We start from the raw sequence: 20,589 nt of genomic DNA on the forward strand, positions 1-20,589 counted from the left end.
TTCAGCACAACACCCCTGCTGCAGGATGCCACGGTTATTTTTAACAGTTGGAGCGTTGTTAGTCCAAGCGAATACACTCACAAATGCAGCTCGAGGCAGACATCCATCAGACACAGCCTCCAGGCACGCCCCGAGCCAGGGATCCAAACACCCGGAGCCGTTCCCATTTTTACACTCACATTTGGAGGAGCTACTGCTCTTTGCAGCTCCAGGTACTGTGACTTGGTCCAGGCAACAGATCAAGCGTTGCCCAATCTCAAGTCGCTCCAGAGCTCTGGATTGCATTCGGGCACTTTCTGATCCCAACCTGCCTTTTTCCAGACCCTGAATCACCCCTTTGCTCCGCTCTTGTACTGAACCAGGGTCCTCTGTAGGATCCACGTGGGGGAGAAGGCTCTATGCAGAAACACCCAGGTATAGAGAAGCCACAGAATAGACCGAAGACCTGCAAGTGCTCACTGAGCAACGTGGGCTCCACGTGAACTTGGTTGGTTTATCCCAAGGACAGAGACTTGCTACCTCCTGTATTTCTAGGGAGGTCACACAATGGAAGGGGGTTCTGCTGAGGCACCTGTCCTGCACCTCTGCAGCCAACCAGCCCAGGGTCATCTGGGGGTTAGTCAGTGTGGCCATGCTCAGGTACGGCCACACGGAAACCCTGCTCTACCCAGCCTGAGCCTGCAGCTCCACTCCCTGCACCCCTCTCCTTCCCATCACATATATCAGCGCTCCCAGACTCATCACGCTCCCAGAAGCCATGAAGATCCTCTCCACAAGGAGGAAGAGAAGGTCTCACTGGCAGCCCCATACCTTGGGCTCCCAGCAGCAGTATGTCCATGCCATCTGGTGCATGGGCAGGACCTGCCAGCTCTAGGTACTGACAGCCAATTGCATCCCGATCCATGTGAAAAAATAGGGTAATTTTATTATAAAGCTCAAAAATTATCAACATAGCATTTAACTGGACGTCTTACTCGAGGACACAGCCATCCTAGAGAATCAGGCACTTTGTAGCCACAGCACAGGCCCAGCTCCATGGGTCAGGGTTCCTGCTTGTCCTAGAAAACACAAGAGATTTTACCTGTAACACCGACCAGCCGTCATTGACCCCGGGGAGTGAGCTGCTGAGTACGACCCAACCCACCCCGCACCTCTCCTCACCCTCCACTTCCCTGCCAGCCAGGCAGCCGAGCACCAGCTTCTTGGGAACTGGGAGGGTATCCATCAGTGCTTTGGCGACAGATGGGTCTGGAGCAGTGAAGGGCCCCATGCAAATTTGCTAACGATGAAGACTCTCCCACAAATCCTCCCCGTTTTAAAGCACAAGATATCCGGGCCAGTGAGTCATGAAGGGCTCGCGGTGACCTGCTGGTGGTAGAGGCTCTGGTTCAGAGGTGGCTTCCCTGGGTACCAGCACAATGTATTCAAGTGACATTTGGTACTCCTGTCGCTCCAGGGCGGTGATGCCCATGGCACTGTGCACACCCAGCATCATCTCAACAGCACACGGGGACTGGGGTTGTCTCTTTGCACAGGGAGAAGAACTAGAGCCCCTCCAACCCTTTCCTAGCTCACTTGGCAGCAGAGGGAATGGAGAGCTGTGCCACAAAGACTCAGAGCGTGGGGACGTCCTCCAAGGCTGAAACATCTCCGAGCACAGACAGCTTGCGACACCTCCCCTGCTCCGCGCTAAAGGAGGGTGGGTGGGATTGTGGCTCAGCACAGAGGAGTCCTTACCTCGTACTGTGACAAACTGCTGCTCTCATCGCAGTCTGCGTCAGCTTCCTGCTCACTGCCGTCCCCACTGCTCACACCAGCTTGTGGCTTCTGGGCATCATCATCATCACCACCACTATCGATATCTGGAGCACCTTCCCCACTGCTGGACCCAGCTGGATCCTCTGGTCCCAACTCCGTGCTTGCAGCCAGCGGCTCTGGGGCATCACTGACCCCAGCACGTTGTATGTCCTCCACCCGCAGGGACAGGGGCATGGTCAGGGCACAGCTCTGTGGAAGGGCAGCACAAACCCCATGAGAGATCTCATGAAATTCAGATTAGTCCAAGTAACCCCAGACACCTCTCCTTCTGTAGCCAAGGGAACAAGGACTGAAGTACATCCTTCCAGCCCAGTATTTGCAAATCTACCCAGGACAGAGTGTGCAGCCCGCGTAGGGCAGGCCCACTCACCTGGAGATCTGAGGAGTCCTTCAGCATAATGGTCCCATCCTGTTCTTCAAACTCCAGGTCTGTCTCAGTGTCATTCTGGGACTGGTACTCCTCGCTATCTGTTTCCACCTCCAAGAACTATGGAGGAAAGAGGCAATCTGAGGAAGGACACACCAGCCCCATTCCCAGGGGGAGCCACGGCCAAACAGCCAAGGGCGACGGAGCTGCTGCTTTGCAGGGACATCAACCAAAGGGAAACCTCAGTGCTATGGGATGAGTAGGGCACCCGCCCCTTTCAGAAACCGATGAAGCGATGTTCAAGTGCTCTTTGGACGGCCTGCACCCCTCAAAAGAGCTACCACAAACCACCGCAGCCCTGCGCGGTGACACTCCCGGTCTAGCAGGGACACACAGGGGATGAACCCAATCATCCCCCAATTGCTCAGCCGAGGAACAAACCTGCTCAGCACGTCATACCTCATACGTGGGGTCATCAGAATCATGCTCCGGCAGGTCCCTCTCCAGTACCACCAACAAGGACTCCTGCTCCTCCAGAGCTACGTCATCCCGCTTCCTCTTGTTCGCTTTCTTAGAGGGGCTGATCCCACCTTCTCGGATCTCTGCAGGGATGCGTAGGAGGCACAATCACTACACATACAGAATGAACACATACATCTGTCTCCCACCTTTCTACCCAGCAGCAGAGTTTCAGACCTAAAGTATTTTGATTTCGGTTTTGCGTGCTTCTTAGCTGCAAAGCCTTCAGGTGTTCCAGGAGGCCACAGTTCTTACCCTTGGGCATGTTGCTGTGGCCCCATTCTGCTGGCAGGTAGCCCAGGATGTTCTGAATCCTGGTGGGGACAACGGAGAGGAGGAGGCGTGTTAGTCTCCCCCGGCGCTTCTTGGCAAATCGTCTAGGTCTGGCGGGAGACGGGGTGGGGTAGACTTTGCTGATAATGGTCTCCACAGGGACCACGAATCCAATCCAGACTGATGCTTTCTGAAGGATCTTCATCTGCAGACAAGGGAGAGCTACATCAGGTCATGCAAGAACTTCCAGCTATCTCAGAGCCCTCAGTGGAAAACCTTAAACCCTGCTCTGTCCCAGCGTGGCGCTGAGATTGGGACCAGCTTCAGACAGGTAAGACAGGACCAGTGAGATTGTGCCTCGTCCCTAAGGGCCTCCCATCTCTCCTGGCCCAGAGAGGGAGAAACACAAACGCTGCAACAGGCTTTGGCAGAAGAGGAACGAGGCAAGATGGAACCAGGCAGAGGGCAAAAGCTGGGATGACGAGGGAAGCAGAGGGACAAAGCACAGGGCAGAGAGAAAAGACTGAAAGAAGAGAGAATACATGGCAGAGAAACCAAAGGAACTGCCAGTATCAAGGTTTTATCACCCCATCCCCTTGGCCTCAGGCTCCTCCAGCAGCAGGAGCATCACCTACCAGGTACTTGACAAAACTCAGCTGGAGGATCTGGCACAGGAACCTGCTGGAGAAGGAGCAGGGCTCATCGCAGGTAACCAGCCTCCCCTAGACAGAGAGAGAAAGGTCAGACATCCTCCACCCCAGCTCTGACAGTGCCCCCAGCAGGAACAACCCTGTGGTACCTCCTCTGAGCTGGTGCGTGGTCTCAGTTGCTGCTCCATGAAGCTCAAGAGCCCAGACTAGACAGAAAGCTGGCTTAGCCCAGCCTGCAGCCCTCGGGCTACTTGTAGCTACTGGCCCAGCTGCTCCTCATTGTGCTGACGAGCTGCTACCAGCTTCACTAATCAGTGGGGCAGCCCAGTGCCCTCCCACGGGGGTTCCCCTGGTTTCTGGTTTCCCCTGGACTCATCGCACTGGTCCTGGTGCCTTGCTTAAAGGCCGGTGGCTCTCAATTAGGGGATTATTTTCTCTCACTTTGGGGCGCCTGTCTCCTCCTGGGGGTTGTAGCTTGCCAAGACTGATTTGGGATATTCCCCCTCCCTCTGTGCTGATGCAAAGAGCTGAAGGCGGAGGGTGATGAGGTGCCAGATAAACCTGCAACCCTGAGCCCCCAGTGACGGGAGAAGCTGGACCCCAGGCGAGGGGAGGTCCCGCAGCATCCCTCCGGGTCTGCGCCCTCCCTTTGCTCCCACACTGGGGGGAACCTGGGGCTGGGATTTGTTCTAGTCAATAAAGATGAAAGGAAGGGAGTAAGCCTGATGCTTTGATCAGCAGTAGCCGTCAGTCCTGTGTGCACACGAACACACACACACGCACCCCTTCGTAAAACAGCCTTAGCTGGGCCCCCAGAAGCACCTTCCAGAAGCTGCTTCACAGCAGATCCTCTGCTCTGGGCACTCGCTGAGCTTTTAACTTCATGCAGACCGTACACCCGAAAGCTGTGCTGGGCACCGCTAGGACACCGCGGCTGCTGAGGCCCGTGTCCAGCTCAGCACCCATCCCGCCCCGTCTCTGCGCTTGGCCAAGCTGGGCACCACGACGTGCAGACGGGCGGGAGTCACATCTCTGACCAGTTCAACTATTACGAGGGATTTGCCGCTGTTATTTCTACCAAGCAGGTGGATTTGGAGCAGGGAAAGGCATTTAATGTTTGGCTGTCACTTCGCCCTGGTGCAAGGTAACAGACGCCCTGCTGCAGACGCCGGCAATACGGTGTGTGGGCATCGCCCCGGGGGTGAAGGGAACAGTGTCAGGATAACGGGGCACCCACCTCCCCGCTCCATCGAGCTGAACAGGGCATCGTGGCAGAGGTGACCCTGCAGAATGGGGACCTGTACCCAGCATCCGCAGATCCTGCTTGTACCCCTGCCACAGGCCACGCATTTGGGGGCAGACGCGACCCCCCCGCTCAGCGGAGCTGGGACGTGGCTGTTGATGATGCTCTGAGATGGTCTCCTGGGCTTGTCCAGGCTCCCAACCCCCGTTTGTGGCAAAACAAGCCTGAAACCCACAGCAGAGCCTCTTTGGTTCCCGGTACAGGACAGAACGTGGCACGTTACAGCCACCCCCAGCTGCCTCGCTGCGGGGACAGACCCTGCACCGCCCAGAAACGGCGCTGCTTTGCTCTCCGCGTCGTTTGCAGAGCAGGAGCCAAGATGAAGCAGCCGTTATCCACCTGTAGCGCAGGAGGCTTCCTTAGCCCAGGGGAGGGTGACAGGGCAACCCGTCCCCGCAGCTCTGCCCCTGCCCGGCCACGGAGGGGGAAAAGGCCAAGCAGCCTTTGGCTGAGGCTCCACTGGGAGAACGGTTTCATGCTCCCACCTGGAGGACGCACAACGCCTCCCCTCACCGTGGCCTCATGCCTGGGGGCTGCCTGGGACCAGTCCCTGCCGCAGTCCCATCCCCAGCAGGGACGGGAGCGTGGGGATGTGGCAAGAAACAAGCCGGCACGCAGCCTTAGCGACAGCAGAGGTGGGAGGAGGGACTTGGGGGCCCCAGTGGTTGAAATTGTTGATTTCTCTGGGTAATTGCGTGGGCCAAGGCGGAGATTTTCCTGATGGGAGTTTTGCTAGACAGAGCTGAAGTGTTTGTCTCCCGCTTTCAGCTGCGGCTGCCCCTTCTGCGCAGCTCCGCTTGGTGCCCACGGACGGTGACTCATCCTGCACGGGCCACCGCTCGCTGCTCTCGCGCCCAGCTCCCTCCCACCCCGCGACCCGCAGCCCCGGCTCACACCGCTCATCCAGCTCGTCTTCTCCTCTGTTCCCCCCCCAACTTCTCTCTCGTGGGTGACGGGAGCCGGACGGTGGCCCTGCACGTGAGCAGGACCTCACAGAGCTTGGGGACAAGTGTCTGCTCGCCCGTCCCCCTCTGTCTGTCTCCCTTGTGCCCAGGCGGGTGACAAATCGCTGCTGGTCCGGAGGGAGCAGGTGCAGGGACCCGGCAGCCGTCGTCACCGTGCGTCACCGCGCGGAGAGCAATCAGGGCTGGCTGCAGAGCATAAATACACAGCGCGGCTCCAGGGAGCCCCGTCGGTCCCACCATGCCGCTCTGGGAGGGGATGCTCTGTCCCCGTGTGCTCCAGGGCAAAAGCTCCAGGGACATCTTCCTCCACGTGGTGACTCCCGACCGCATCCCGCAGTTTACTATTCCCTCTCTGGACATCCATGACAAGCAGAGGCGCTCAGGCAAGGAGAAGGGGCAGCCGGAGGGGCTGGCCAGGAGGAGCATCTCGGACCCAGCAGTGGAGGATGAGCACGGCGTGCCCGGCTCTAGCTCATCCTGCTCGAACGCCGGGCTCGCTGCCACTGCGCAGGCTATCCCAGACCCCACCGCTCGGGCAGCTCTGTCCCTGCCCCATCTCCCCATGGTCACCACCCCGTACGGCTTCGTCACCCTGGGGCAGAGCCCACAGGTCACCAGCGAAGAGGCGATGTTTTTTCACCCGGGCTCAGGTTACCCTCGAGGTCCTGCTGCTGAGATACGTCCCGGTTGGCAGGAGGAGCCAGGATGCCGCAGACGCCCCGGGATGGATGCTGCCAGGGGAGATGGCTGCTCCCAGACTGATGGAGGCCTGAGGAACCGCAAGCAGCTGAGTTCCCATGCCACCGGTGACAAGGACGGCGGAGGCAACCAGGCCTACAGGACTCCAGCGGGGCTTCCCCTACCCAGGAGATGTACCAGCCCCCTTGGAGACATCCGGATAACGGATGTTCTGGAAAGCAAAGAGGCAGAGAAGAGAGAAGAGAGGCTCCTTGGGGTGGGCTATCAGAGGAGCAGCTCCAGCCTGGAGCTCCCCGCTGGGACACCCAGGAAGAACTTGCTGCAGAGGATCCTCAGGAGGCACCTCGCCCACCCTCGGCAGCTCTAGCCCACGAATTTCACCCTCCACTGATCTTGCACAGCAGCTCTGAGAAACGGAGGTTCCCCAAAGACTTGGGAAAGAGAGACTTGCAAATGCCTCAGCCCGCCAGGCTCCAACATGAGGGCGTCAGATGCGTCACCGCACCTGGAGGAAAAGCCTTGGAATGTCACTGCCCCTGGCTGGGAAACCAGGCTGGGGCTTTGCCGGCGGCAGCAGGAGGTCCATGAGGCAGGGGGGGCGGCAGCTGCAGTGGTGAAGTTGTGTGGGGCAGGCTGGAGGGCTGCAGGTTTGTAACCGTACCGTGTCTGAATAAAAGCGAAAACATTTCAATTGACCCTTTTCGCCTCTGCTTGTTTCTTGCCTGTCCCAGCAGTTGGGTAGCAATAGGATATTTTGGTGCAGCCCAGCGCTCCCTCCTATTGCAGCCCCAGTCTCAGCAGCTTCTGCCCTTCATCTCCAGGCACCAGCAGGTTCTCGACGGGCTGAAACTGCCGAAATGCAGGGCAGGAGGCTGCCTGAGCCCCCACAGGCCACCAGCTGGAGCAGGCTGGGAGGGAAGAGGGGTGCTCACACCCACTTTACAGCTGGTTTCCAGTTTTGTGGGTGTAGGGCGGGACGTTTGCAGGTGTCGGGGTCCCTCTCCCAGCCTGTCCATTGCCGGCCGGACCTCTGCTGTCAGGACACAGCAGCTTTCCTGAAATAGTTACTCCACAGGGTACAGTTGCCAACTGCTCTTAACCAGCTGCGATAAAGCGAGTTTCACGTTATTGGCCGCGCTCTCATAAATCGCTTTTTGCTTTTATTGAGAAGCAGAACCTGCAACGCCAGAATTAAAGCCTTCGTGGTCAGCAATGTTTCGGGGCTAACGGAGCGGAGCCTCCCGGGTCAGCAGCGCTGGGCTGCTGCCACGTTCACTTTCAGGGCTCTTAATTCTCAATGAGGATCCCCAAGAGGGGGAACTGGGAGGGCTGGTCCCAGTGCAGGCTGGAGTGCAGCCAGCCGGGGGGTTGCTGGGAGTCAGCCCAGGTCCCTGCAACGCGACCACACGGAGCAGGCAGCAATCAGGTTTTGCATCAGGGACATTAAACGGGGGGTTTATTAACCCAGTCTGATTCCCATCCTGGCCGGGCCGCCTGCGTGACCTGGGCCACATCCTGCTCTAGCTCAGTGGCTCGGTTTCCCCCATCTCTTCAGTCGAGTTCGACTATAAGCCACAAGGGAGCTTTGCCCGGTGTGTCTGGGCATCACCCAGCACCCAGGATGAGCAAGAAGTGAGACGCGGGGCCCCAGAGTCCCTGCTCTCCTCCAGACGATGCTGCATGAAAGCACCGGTACCCAGAGGACCTCAGCGTTGGCGTGAAAAGGGGGTGCGGAGCTTTTCATAGTGCAAATCCCAAACTTCTCCAGGCATATACATGCCCCGCCGAATGGCTCATGGCATGGATATTAAAGGCTCTGTCTCCAGCACAGGAGAATGTGGCAGCCAGGGCTGCTAGAAAGGGGGCTGAGATCAGTTATGCGACAGAAAATCCGCTCAACGGTAATTATAATGAGCGCTGGCACTATGGAGCGAGTCAGGGACTAAGGCTTCCGAAAATTTAAATTGATCTCCGGCTCCTGAGGGCATCATCTCTGCTCATCACTTAGGGCTGAGAGGGCAGATAGAGTTATCAGAGATTAATAAACGAGCGGTTATCAGTTACTTGAGTTGTGATATCTGACCACGTGTGTGCTCCGAGCTGACAGGCAAATGTGAATTAAGCCACGCTCCCGTAAACCTCGCTCCTTTTTCTTTTGATGCTTAAGCTACTACAGAGTAGCGGCTCTGCCGAACCGCCTCATCATCTTCCATGGAAGGCGCCGGGACAAATCCTCGATGGCAGCTCACTGAAATGATGAGCCTGCTGTATTTAGCAATTAAACCTGGAGACTGGGAGCTAGGACTCCGGGGTTTTATTCCCTGCTTGGTGACCTTCCTGAGCTCCCGCGAACCCTTTTGTGCCCCTTACCTTGACTGCAAAATAGGAAGAAACCTGCTCTGCTTCACAGGTGGATTGCGGGGCTTCATTCATCCTTGTTCACAAGACATCCCTGGTGCCCTTGGCAGGATTTCCCAAGGGAAGAAATATTATGATACGATCTTACAGCCTGCCGTGGTACGAGACTCGTTTCCTCCGGATGCGCCAGCGTGGGGATTATCAGCCTGGACAGAATCACAAATTAAAGGTTTGTTTAAAATGGTTGCGGTGGGGATTGCTGCGCGGCAGGCGCGGAGGCCAAGCTAGGAAAGAAACATCAATTCCCTACAGCCCAGCGAAGGGGCTCTGCGGTGAAACGGTGCCGCGCTGCCATATTTCTGCCGGCTGCCAGGTTACAGCTCAAGGCGTGTCTCCAGCCCGTGAAGTGAGAAGGACAATATCTCCCGCCGGAGCAACGCGCCGCGGAGATTTACAGGACGCCCTTTCTCTGCAAACTCCGTGAGGACGTTACGACGGGAGACATCACTGATGTGGCAAGATAAATAGTCGTTACCAGCCACTGATTATTCTGCCCGGGCCTGGTACGTTTTCTAAATGCCGTTTTTTTTCTGACTCAGAATTTTGTTCCAGCCTCCTGCAGATACAGACAGCAGAAAAGCTCGGGGCTAATTATCCACTTTTAATCCCACGTACAGCGGTTTAGGCAGCACTAACCACACTTGGCTGCAAGTAGGTGGAATCAGAAAAGTAACCGGTTCAAATCCCCCGAGCGCGAGGGGCTGGACGGGGCCCAGCTCTCCAAATCCTCTGTTCCCGGGCGGCCAAAGGGGCAGGTGCTGCCGCCCCACCGTGGCTTCCCCCAGCCCCGTCCCCAGCTGGGACTCTCTCCTGTGATCCCAAGATCCCTTTTTACCTCCACGGTGACACTTCTGAAAGGTCAGACGCTCCAGATGCTGCAGGGGCCAGTTTATTTGCAAGAAAACCAGCCAAACTGGGCTCATTCCTGCAAACTCCGTAACAAGAAAAATAAACAGACCTTCCCTTTGATCTCAGTGGATCTAGTATATCTCTCAAGGTCTCTCTGATAGTGCTGTCCCCCCTGTTCTTTGGCATTTCAGAGAATCACAGAATGGTTGGGGTTGGAAGGGACCCCAAAGATTATCCAGTGCCACCCCCTGCCCTGGGCAGGGACACCTCCCACCAGCCCAGGTTGCTCCAAGCCCCGGCCAACCTGGCCTTGAACCCCTCCAGGGATGGGGCAGCCACAGCTTCTCTGGGCAACCTGGGCCAGGGGCTCACCCCCCTCACAGCAAACAATTTCTTCCTCACATCTCATCTCAATCTCCCCTCTTCCAGTTTAAAACTGTTCCCCCTCGTCCCGTGGCTCCCCTCCCTGCTCCAGAGTCCCTCCCCAGCTTTCCTGGAGCCCCTTTAGGGACTGGAAGGGGCTCTAAGGTCTCCGCGGAGCCTTCTCTTCTCCAGGCTGAACCCCCCCAGCTCTCTCAGCCTGTCCTCCCAGCAGAGGGGCTCCAGCCCTCCCAGCATCTCCGGGGCCTCCTCTGGCCCCGCTCCAACAGCTCCGTGTCCTTCTGCTGTCGGTGCCCCAGCGCTGGAGGCAGCACTGCAGGAGGGTCTCCCCCGAGCGGAGCAGAGGGGCAGAATCCCCCCCTCGCCCTGCTGCCCACGCTGCTGGGGATGCAGCCCAGGCTGCGGGGGGTTTCTGGGCTGCCAGCGCACGGTGCCAGGGTGTGTGGAGCTTCTCCCCCACCGACACCCCTGAGTCCTTCTCTTTCTCCACTACAACCCATGGAAATCAGGATACCTCCCTTTTCTTTCCAAACAAGCCCAGCTTCCCCCTGGCCAGGCTGCTTCGATCACCGGTCACATCGGCGCTGCAGCCTGCCTTAGGCTCTGTGGGGCAGAGCAGAGACACCCCGAGGGGACACCAGTCTCTCGCTGTTGACAACCTCGGGTGCCGCAAACGTCACCTATTGCATGACGAGGGCTCTTCGCCGCGCTGGGCATGGAGCGGTGTTGGTCTCACGGACACCAGGCCCTAAGCAGCAGTGGGAGTTGGACGGGAGCAATGAACATTTCTCTATGTGATTTTTATGCGATGGAGCACTTGGCCTTCCCGAGATCAATACCGAACCGCTGCCTTTGCCAAGAATTTTATAGTCAGTGTCCATGCCTGCTGGATGAGATAAACCCCTCCATGTGCTCATTAGCTGCACAGCTCCTCGCCCAGCTAATTGGTGCTGGGAAGGTCAAGCTCTGGCTATGAGACAGTCTGCCGCAGTCCGGAGTCCCACTTTGGGAAGCAGGGATGCACAGGGGGCTGGAGACTGGGATGTTCTTCCGCTGACTCTGGTGGAGTTGGGGATGCGGTTTCCCATCTGGTTTCCCAAGTGAGGGGAACCGTGGGCATCTCCTTGCCCAGGCAGAGCCCGGCTCTCCCGCATTCTGCCCTGCTTGACCCCTCCTGGAACACCCCCCGCTGCCCCCCAGCAGCGTTCGTGCTCTCGCCACCCCGCTCCACGCCGCCGCCGCCTGGCTGGTCTGCGGGCTTCTCCGGTGCCTGGATGCTACAAGGATAACAGCTTCTCCGGTGGGTTAGATTTCACCTCCTCAGCTGGCAGGCTGTTTGTGACCAGGTAGCGACTGCCTCCGATTTAGCTGTTATCCTCATTTGTTCCGCGAATGGGTTTGTTTACTTGTTTCCATTACGGCAAACATCTGACAGCCAAGCTGTGCCGGTTATCCGCGCGTGGCACGGGGAAGGGCTCAGCACCCCCGCCGGGCAGAGCCGTGTGAGCCCCTGCGCGGCACATGGCAGCAGCTGCTCTCCGCTCAGCCGCGCTTGCTCCGGGAAACCGCTTTTCCCCCTGCCCTGGCTCAGCAGCAGGATCTCCGTCCCCAGCCGCGCTCTGCAGAGGCACAGCTGCCCGCATCCAGGTCCTTGCTTTTCCCTTCAGATGCTCCCAGAGAGCCAACCGTGGCGACATTGATCCACCCGTGAGGAGCAGAAATACGAGCTCTGTCTCCCTCCTCGGGGTTTACTTTAAACCCCAGGGGGATAATCTGTTGCTCGTCACGAAGAGCTGAGAGTCACATCTGAGTGATTTTCAAGCAGCGCCTCTTGCTTCGAATGTATTCAAGTATCTCTAGAGACGGGGTTTATGGTGTGCAGCTGGGAGGGTGTGTGGGGGCAGCCGGCGCACAGGGGATGTGACGTTATCTCTGGACATCGCTGCTCTACTGCCGGAACCCGGCTTAATGGAAAAGCAAAGGCGAAGCGGCTTCTGTGCTGTGAAAACAAGGAGGAAAATTCCTGGCTGAGCCCATTGCAGGGCAGCAGCTGGGAGGTGGCAATCAGAAAGCAGGAGCTTCAGGGCAGGGAAAAGCGCGGTGGGGTTAACGATACAGCCAGGCAGGGCAACGGAGAGCCAGGCTGCTGCGGAGCTGAACCTGCCTGGCAGGACAGGACGGGCAGCATCCCCCGGGGAAGAGGTGGGCTGGGACCCAGCACACACCGCACACCTCTGGGGAGAGTGCAGGTGTGTCTGCGAGTGGGCACAGGGATGGGCAGGAGAATTTGCCCCATGGAATGATGTTCACAGAATCACAGTATGTCAGGGTTGGAAGGGACCTCTGGAGATCATCTCCTCCAAGCCCCGGCCACAGCAGGGTCACCCACAGCAGGTGGCACAGGAACGCGTCCAGGCGGGGTTGGAATGTCTCCAGAGATGGAGACTCCCCCACCTCTCTGGGCAGCCTGTGCCAGGGCTCTGCCACCCTCACAGCAAAGAAGTTCCTCCTCGTCTTGAGATGGAACTTCCCATGGGCAAGTTTGTGCCCGTTACCCCTTGTCCTGTCCCCGGGCACCACTGAGAAGAGCCTGGCCCCATCCTCCTGACATCCCCCCTTTCAGTATTTATAAGCGTTGATAAGGTCCCCTCTCAGCCGTCTTTTTTCCAGACTGAAAAGACCCAAATCCCTCAGCCTTTCCTCATCAGAGAGGTGTTCCAGTCCCCTCAGCATCTTGGCAGCCCTTTGCTGTCCCCTCTCCAGCAGTTCCCTGTCCTTCTGGAACCGGGGAGCCCAGAACTGGACCCAGCACTCCAGCTGTGGCCTCCCCAGGGCAGAGCAGAGGGGGAGGATGACCTCCCTCCACCTGCTGCCCACACTCTTCTTGATGCCCCCCAGGATGCCATTGGCCTTCTTGGCCACAAGGGCACATTGTTGGCTCATCGGGCACATTGTTGGCTCATGTTCACCGTTAATTTCCACCTGTGGCCATATAATTTCTCCCACAGCCTCCCTGGAGAAGCAGGCACGTCATTTCCTTGGCAAGGCAAGGAGGGCTGGGGGCGGCTGCATGGCTTTGCTTCCAGCCCCCATGATGAGGGGGTTGTTCCCAGGCTGCAAAAGCTGTGGGCTACCCCCGCTGCCCATGAAGGCGAGGGGCAGAGTGCGGCGATGCTGTGCCCAGGGCTCATCCGTGCACATCCAGCATCCTACACATCTCCCTGGCACTGGGAACCACCTTCAGCAAGCCCAGGAGGACCGGGGCCAGTGGTGGTACACCTCACGCAATCTCCTTCCTTTGCGTCTTCCCGTCGTTTGCTGTCACTTCTTCCCATGCCGATGGCACCTGCCAGGACAGGGACCATTGTGCCCAGACAGAGCAACAGAGTGTGGCCTGTTGTGGGAGATGCCCCAGTCATAAATCTGCCGAACCCCAGCTGGGGTGACGTATCAGGGGATCCCCCCCAGTGCATCTGCACTGGACCCCAGAGCTGTGGTTTCTGGTTCCCACTCAAGGAGATGCCAAATTTCCTCAGCTGGAGATTTTCACCTGATGCAGGTGCTGCCCCGGGTGCCGAAGGGCGACTGGAGAGCTGTGGCAGCAAGAGGGATGGGCAGGAAAGCCACATGGGGGTTCATAAAGGCGTTGTCCACTACTTTTGTCCACCTGCAGCTTGTCTGACCAGGGTTTGCTTGGTCTCGCTCCTGGATAATGTCCCTCACCCGTGGTTTAGTTATAGCTTTTAGGCCACACACCACGGGTACTTGGCTCAGCCTCCTCTCCAGGGCCAGCAGTGGGACACGGTGATGACAAGCTCAGCAAGAGGCAGACCCGGTGGCTGTGCTGAATGACAATCTCCTTTAGCCGTTCTCCAACGCTGCACCTCTGGAGAGCAGCAGGACGCGGGGTGGTGAACCTGGAGATGATTTCCCACTGGAAACGGCAGTCCTGGGGATGACTGATGGCAGCTTGGGGCTTCCCGGGGTTCCTGCAGGGGGTGTTCAGCCTGGAGAAATGGCCGGAGAGACGCAGGCGATGCTGCTGCTGATGGCAGCACAACCTCGACGGTGCCTCCGCGGGAAGAGACCTCAGTTGTGACCCTCAGGTCAGGACTTGTCTCAAACACAGCGGTTTTGGCTGCTTTGCCTTCTTGGGTTCTCCACACCACACGGGCTTCATTCCAACAGCACGGGGGAGAGCAGGGCCGGCGGTGTGCGGTCCCTCACCAGGGCTGCTTTCCCACCCGCCCCGAGGAGACGCAGCGAAGAGCCCTGCTGGCAGGGCTCATCCGAGCTGTAACAAAGCTGCTCCCTCTGCTAAGGCTGGAGTCGGCCCAAACGAGACTGCCAGCTCAATTAGAGGAAACACACGGAAGGCATCTGCAGGGATAGCTCCAGTTTTCGGCACAGGGCAAAGCCAGGGAGCTATATTTTCATCTTGTTTGTGCTAATTATCCGTGTAGATGAAACAAGCTGTTAAAGTTGGAAACCAAACTAATTTTCTTCCATACGCTGCCTTCGCGCCTCCCAGGATTTGACCTTACTGAGGAGCAGGGAGCTGCTTTGTTCATTTGTGGGTATTTTACTTCCTCCTGGCGCCTCTTCCCAAGAGCTTGTCTAGACACGGCAGAGTCACAAACCAAAGCCTATTGCTGCGCCCACCCTTGGGAAAACCAGCATTTGCAAGAAACAGTTTTCCCAGGCTTGGGGTTGTTTCTTACGCAGTGTGGAAACCCTTCCAGGCTCAGGCCAGAAACAGACTTAAATACTGAAAGGGGGGGTGTCAGGAGGATGGGCCCAGGCTCTTCTCAGTGGTGCCCGGGGACAGGACAAGGGGTAACGGGTACAAACTTGACCATGGGAAGCTCCATCTCAACACGAGGAGGAACTTCTTTGCTGTGAGGGTGGCAGAGCCCTGGCACAGGCTGCCCAGAGAGGTGGTGGAGTCTCCGTCTCTGGAGACATTCCAACCCCGCCTGGACGCGTTCCTGTGCCACCTGCTGTGGGTGACCCTGCTGTGGCCGGGGCTTGGAGGAGATGATCTCCAGAGGTCCCTGCCAACCCCGACTTTCTGTGATTCTGTGATGTGTTGGAAAACCTCTTCTCGTGCAAGGCCGGCGGGTGTTGCAGGTGCACGAACCCCGGGAAGCTGCGTGTCGTGCTGCCAGCGCCGACTCGGGATGGGGGGTCTTGCCAGGACCGGCTTCACAACACCACATGGTTGCCCATGGACGGCGAAAACGAGGCAGATGTGCGTTACTCAGAGTCAGTTGCTGTTTTTCTTGTGTCCGACAAATCAATAAACTGTGGCTGAGAACAAAATCGGTACTTGCCTCACCTCCTTTCATGTTCATACCCAGCAAGGAGCTTGAAACGCCCAAGGAAAGGGAGGCTGATTGCTCCAGCCTGGTTTGTGGAAGCGGCTGGGCCAGGGCAGAGCCATGGGGATCCCGGCCCAGCTTGGCCGCCAAGGTCATCCGGAGGGTGACGGGGCTGCGGACCCCACCGGGGCACTCAGGTTCCTTTTTGGAAGCCAGGAGCAGAGACGAAGTGAGGGAATTCGGAGCAAACCCGTATCAGAGGAAGGAGGCGAACTCTGCGCGCCTGGTACCCAATGGTGGGAGTGCGAATGGAAACACGGTGAACCAGTTTTCTTGGTGAACGGACGAACCTACAAAGCAGCCTTGTTATTTACACCAGGGGCTTTGGCGCAAATCCAAGCGGCAGAGCTGTGGTTGCTACACTCAGACTAGATCCCCGCTGTGTCTGGTCCGGTACAAACACAGAGATAGCCTGAACTTCACTGCAATCAGCATCCCACGTGGACAAACCTTTGTCCAGTTCACCAGTTATGAGACCATTTGAGCTCTGGTAACCGCTGGGTAATTGGACCTGCAAAGCAGGACCAGCCCGAGAGCTGAAGGAAGGAGAAGGGAGAACAAAGCACCGGCTCCTCATCATACAACCCAGCCTGCAGGCTGAAAAATTAAAGGCACCTGGTTTGCAGATCTGGGGCCTTTCTCTGAGTTATCTCCAACCCCCGCAACGCCTCCTGTTTCAATGGTCCTCAGCTGCCACTCTCCGCAGCTGCCGTCTCCTCCCTCTCTGCGGGAGCCCCTGTGCCAAACCGCTGCCCTTCGGCCCCTGCTCTCAACAGCACTTCAAGCCCTTGGCACGTCTTCACGTGGTGGCAGCCAGCAAGTAAATTTAGATGATCAGCAAACATGACAGTCGCAAATCTCTTCATCAGGAAGGCTGAATAATGCTCCCTCCGACGCCACGTTCTCATCTTCTACCTCAACCCCTTCTTCACATGGGCAACCGCATGGAAAGTGCTACTAGAGGCTTATAAACCAATATTGTTTTCCCCATCAAAAACTACGAGTCACGTCATTTTTAAAAGCTACAAGGTTCACCTTTGTATCCGCCTCAAGCTAATTGCTTTAAAAAAAAAATACGGAGCAGGATTCATTACGTTTCTTTAATTGCCCTCAGGGCTGGGCGTGCTGTGAGGGCGAATTTAATTTAGCTAGGAGGGGATTTTCACCGGGGGATAAAGGAGGAGAGAGAGAAAGCGGTGTGTGCTGTCCTGTCCCTTAACAAAACAATACCTGGGGAAAGCTCTTGAGCGTGTGGGGCCGGGCTGCGTGGGAAACGGACCCCGCTGCCCCAGCTCCCTGCTGCATCCCCAGTAGCGAGAACCTGCTTGTTCCAGGGGCTGGAAAATCCTTGGGATATCAGCGGGACAGGAGCGGACAGGGCAGAGTGTGAAACGCCTCTGCGCGCAGGGGCTCTGTGGACGGACGTTGCCTTCAAGCAGGACTTACAAGGGAGCATCGTGTCCTTCTGCCCCGGAAAGGCTTCACCCGCACAGCTCCTCGGCCGGGCAGGGAGAGCTCCACCTGGCCGACTGCAGAGACATTCAACATTTCAGGGAAACTGAGGCACAGAAGGTTACCTCAGTCACCCAAAGCTGCCCAACAGGAAGAACGTTCTGCATCGCCACTAACTGCACCAGGAGGTTTCCTCCCTTGGGGGCCGATTTCCTAACCGACCCTGGGTTTGCTCGGAAGGAATGCCCGTCCTTGGAGCTGCACTTGTGGGCTCTGGTTCACCTCCGAACCGCCCACGCACACGGCAGAGCTGCCGTCCTTGCCACGGGGCAGCTGCCCCAGTGGACGCTCATTTGTAGGAGCAAGAAAACGGCTGTTCCTCGGCGGCGCTTATCAGAGTGTGTCCACGCTGGGCTCGTGGCCTGCAAGAACAGTGGAGGTTTTCACAGACTGTTTTGGGTGGGAAGAGACCTTAAAGCCCACCCAGTGCCACCCCCTGCCCTGGGCAGGGACACCTCCCACCAGCCCAGGTTGCTCCAAGCCCCGGCCAACCTGGCCGTGAAGCCCTGTGTTTTGTAGCCCCGTGTGCCACCGAGGGGTCTCACCAGGCTTTGAGGCAGGAGAAGAGGGACACTGAAACACGGAGCCACGTCACAGGAGAAAAGCCCCGGTGAGCAGAGCACAGGGTGCGTGCCTCGCCGTGAAATTCCTGGCAGAAGCGAGATTCCTCTTTTCTTCTCATCTTGTCGCCTCCCTGTCACTGCTCAAGCCTCCGACGGAAATTCATCGTCCTCCTTTGCTTGGCGTCTCCCCCTCGCTCCCCCGTCGCTCTCGCTGCCGTGGCCTGGGGCTGCCCGCGTGTCCGCCCACCCGCCCCGCTCCTTCAGCGCGGGGGACTCAGATTTCCTGATACGACTCTATTTTGGGAAACGTGTTTCAGCAAGACCAACTGGGTTGATGGAGACTTAATCACACTGTGCTTCAGGAAAAGTCCTGAAAAGGCAACAATATCTGGGTATTTATGGCCCAGCGATTGTTCCGCTCTGCAAGGCAAGTCCCGGGGAGAAGAGAAACAGGCAAAGCACGTGGAGGGGCATTTTTTTCTGCTTCTGAAAAGTGGAACAAAGGAGTGTGAGGATGGGCTGAGCTCCGCAGAGCTGGACGACGTGCAGCCCCCTGTGCTGAGTGGCAAAACTATGGATTTGCTGAGTGGGAGCTCTCGGCGAAAGCCTGTGGGGAGTGTGGTTGCACAAGTGCTAGTGTCAGAAATACTGATGGGTTTGAAGGCTTGACAGGGAGGAGCCCAGGAAGGAGAAAATATACGTTGTGATTTATGTGAACAGCACAAAAGAAGAAAATGTCAAAAGCAACAGTTGTCACCAACGGGTGACTGAAGCCGGATGCAGATCTTGCAGCTGGCTCGGGACGTGTCTGGTGAGATCGGACGTGCTGACGGGAAGACTGCAAACTAATAAAATGCTGGTTTGTTTTGGAAAGATAAATGTGCATTGTGCTCTCAGTGCCGGCTGCACGTGGGTCTTTGGAGGGTGAGGCTGCCCCACTGCTCCGAGCCACGCTGGCACGTGGGGGAGGATGCCTTACCCCATGGCCCAGCTGTGGTCTGGGTGTGCCAAGAGGAACTGGGCTGTGCAGAGGGGTGAGGGAAATGCTGGGGTCCTCAGCAAACCTGTAAGAGCACAAAAGCCCCTGCAAGACGAAGCTAAGGCACTGCAGACGAGCTGTTCGGTACCAGCCGTTGGGAGGGTGCAGAGCTCCAAGCTCATCCGCGTCTCTGCGGCTGACCACTGGGATGAGTCTACGAGGACAGCAGGGGCAGACAGCCCAGCGACGCGACCCTCCACTGGACACACGTGTACTTTCACACAGCCGTTTCCAGCCACCCTACGATAACAAAGCATCACGTCCGTTCCCTGCTTTTCCATTCCTCACAAAAACCAGTGGCTCTCTGCTCCCCCCAAAGCTCGGCATATTGGAAGTTTTAAAGCAACTTTTTGCCCCGTCCAGAGATGTCTCCTGTCATCATACCAAGTGTTTCAGTCTCCATACGAAGGCTGTTCGGCCCGTCCAGGGTCACCTCTGCCCCGCAAGTCCCCTGAGGAGGAGGAAGGGGCTGCTGAAACGTCGGTGCTCCACAGATTGGCTCAGGGAAGAGAATCTGTGCTTGGCCGTGGAGGAGGGAGAAATGAGGGGGGTGCTTTATATCTCCACCTTCAGTAGAAGTGGACGCTTTTAAGGACAGAGCTGTCTGGGAGACCTCCTTTCTTCTCCTCCCCTTTCTCCCTTCTTTCCTTTCTTTGCTCTGTCACTTACAGCTCTGTTCCACTGCGCGTAACCTTTCAGAGAGGCACTTCCCTGCAGTCCCAGCGGAGTCTCTGAACCTGCCACCACGGCGAGGAACCGCTGGAGGTGACTGAACTCACAATCTTCTTTGAGGATTACACTCTGCAGGGGAGGGAGCTCCTCTTGCTCTCCTCTTCTGCGGGAATTTGCAGTCTGCCTCACAGCCTCCTGCCAATAAGTGAGATATGTGGAAAAGAGAAGACTTTAGCCGATTTTGCTTATAATTTGGGTGTTGACGTATTATTTTAAAATGGTTCAATCGAGCTTTTTATTATAGAAGGACAGTGATGAGAATGCAGAGGCCGGTACTACAGCTACCCAATTAATGAGATTAGTCCTATTGATTTTAATGGGGGTGATTCACTGGCTCGAGATGAAACACCAGCTTATTTATCTACTGGATCACGGCCAGACAATGCAGCATCTTACAGGATAGAGCCCTTAAATATCACAACTGGTTACAGTCAGTGCAGGAATCCAGTCCTTTTAGTAGTGCTAGTCTTGAGATTACGTTGGGGGTTTTATTGCTATTATTTTAGGCAGAGTGCCCAAGACGGAACCGTAAGATTAATATTCAGGGAACAAATCCAGAGGTAATGGTCCCCATGAGCCTAGGGCCAGGGATGCTGACGGCTCGGTTTTCTGGGTAGCCAGGTGGAACTGCTGATTTCTGAGCTGCATTTTGCATACGCTGCCAGCAACATTTCAGGACCGACTGGTGGGCTGGGAAATAAAACCTGTTTACCCACACAGCTCACCCGCTCCGCTGCAAGGGACCATTAGCCCTGTTTCTACAGGATCCGTGCTGCCCGCGGGGTCCTGCCTTCACAGGGTGCGCAGACGTGGCTTACATCACCCCCCCGGTACCTTATGCCCAGGCAGGAGCCTGTTTGCGTATGCAAAATTGCTCCTGCCTGCGTGCTTTGAGCACGAACCTGAATTCAGGTTGCCCTTATAACAGCAGGCATCCGTCCTCCCAGCGACACAGAATGTGCAAAGCGGCTCAGCTTCCCCGGCCGGGACAGCAGGACACGGAGCCAGAGAGGGCAATGAGCCCCCACCCCGAGCAAGGAGACACCGCAGAGGGGCTCACGGATGGGTGCGAGCTCAGGGTGCTGAGCTGCCTCCGCCACCTCCCCTCCGGCTCCCCTGG

General features: G+C 57.2%; 1 protein-coding gene across 1 annotated transcript; it reads right to left on the reverse strand.

Annotated features, from left to right (window-relative positions):
- Positions 1 to 899: 899 nt before the first annotated feature.
- LOC141734372 (uncharacterized) lies at positions 900 to 3,856 on the reverse strand. Its single transcript, XM_074566040.1, has 7 exons — positions 3,777 to 3,856; positions 3,613 to 3,699; positions 2,960 to 3,182; positions 2,645 to 2,787; positions 2,189 to 2,305; positions 1,738 to 2,007; positions 900 to 1,058 (listed from the first exon to the last, which is right to left on the reverse strand). The coding sequence occupies exons 1-7, from the start codon at positions 3,813 to 3,815 to the stop codon at positions 1,041 to 1,043; spliced, it is 897 nt and encodes a 298-aa protein (XP_074422141.1). The 5' UTR covers positions 3,816 to 3,856; the 3' UTR covers positions 900 to 1,040.
- Positions 3,857 to 20,589: the final 16,733 nt, after the last annotated feature.

The sequence above is a fragment of the Larus michahellis genome, chromosome 23, assembly GCF_964199755.1.
Source record: "Larus michahellis chromosome 23, bLarMic1.1, whole genome shotgun sequence".
NCBI lineage: Eukaryota > Metazoa > Chordata > Aves > Charadriiformes > Laridae > Larus > Larus michahellis.

Excerpts from the sequence above, each read along its gene's own strand:
- LOC141734372 (XM_074566040.1), bottom strand. The coding sequence starts at position 3,815 with ATGGAGCAGCAACTGAGACCACGCACCAGCTCAGAGGAG. Across the intron at positions 3,700-3,776 it reads CACGCACCAGCTCAGAGGAG|GGGAGGCTGGTTACCTGCGA; the intron begins GTACCACAGGGT and ends CTCTCTGTCTAG. Across the intron at positions 2,788-2,959 it reads CCACAGCAACATGCCCAAGG|AGATCCGAGAAGGTGGGATC; the intron begins GTAAGAACTGTG and ends GCATCCCTGCAG.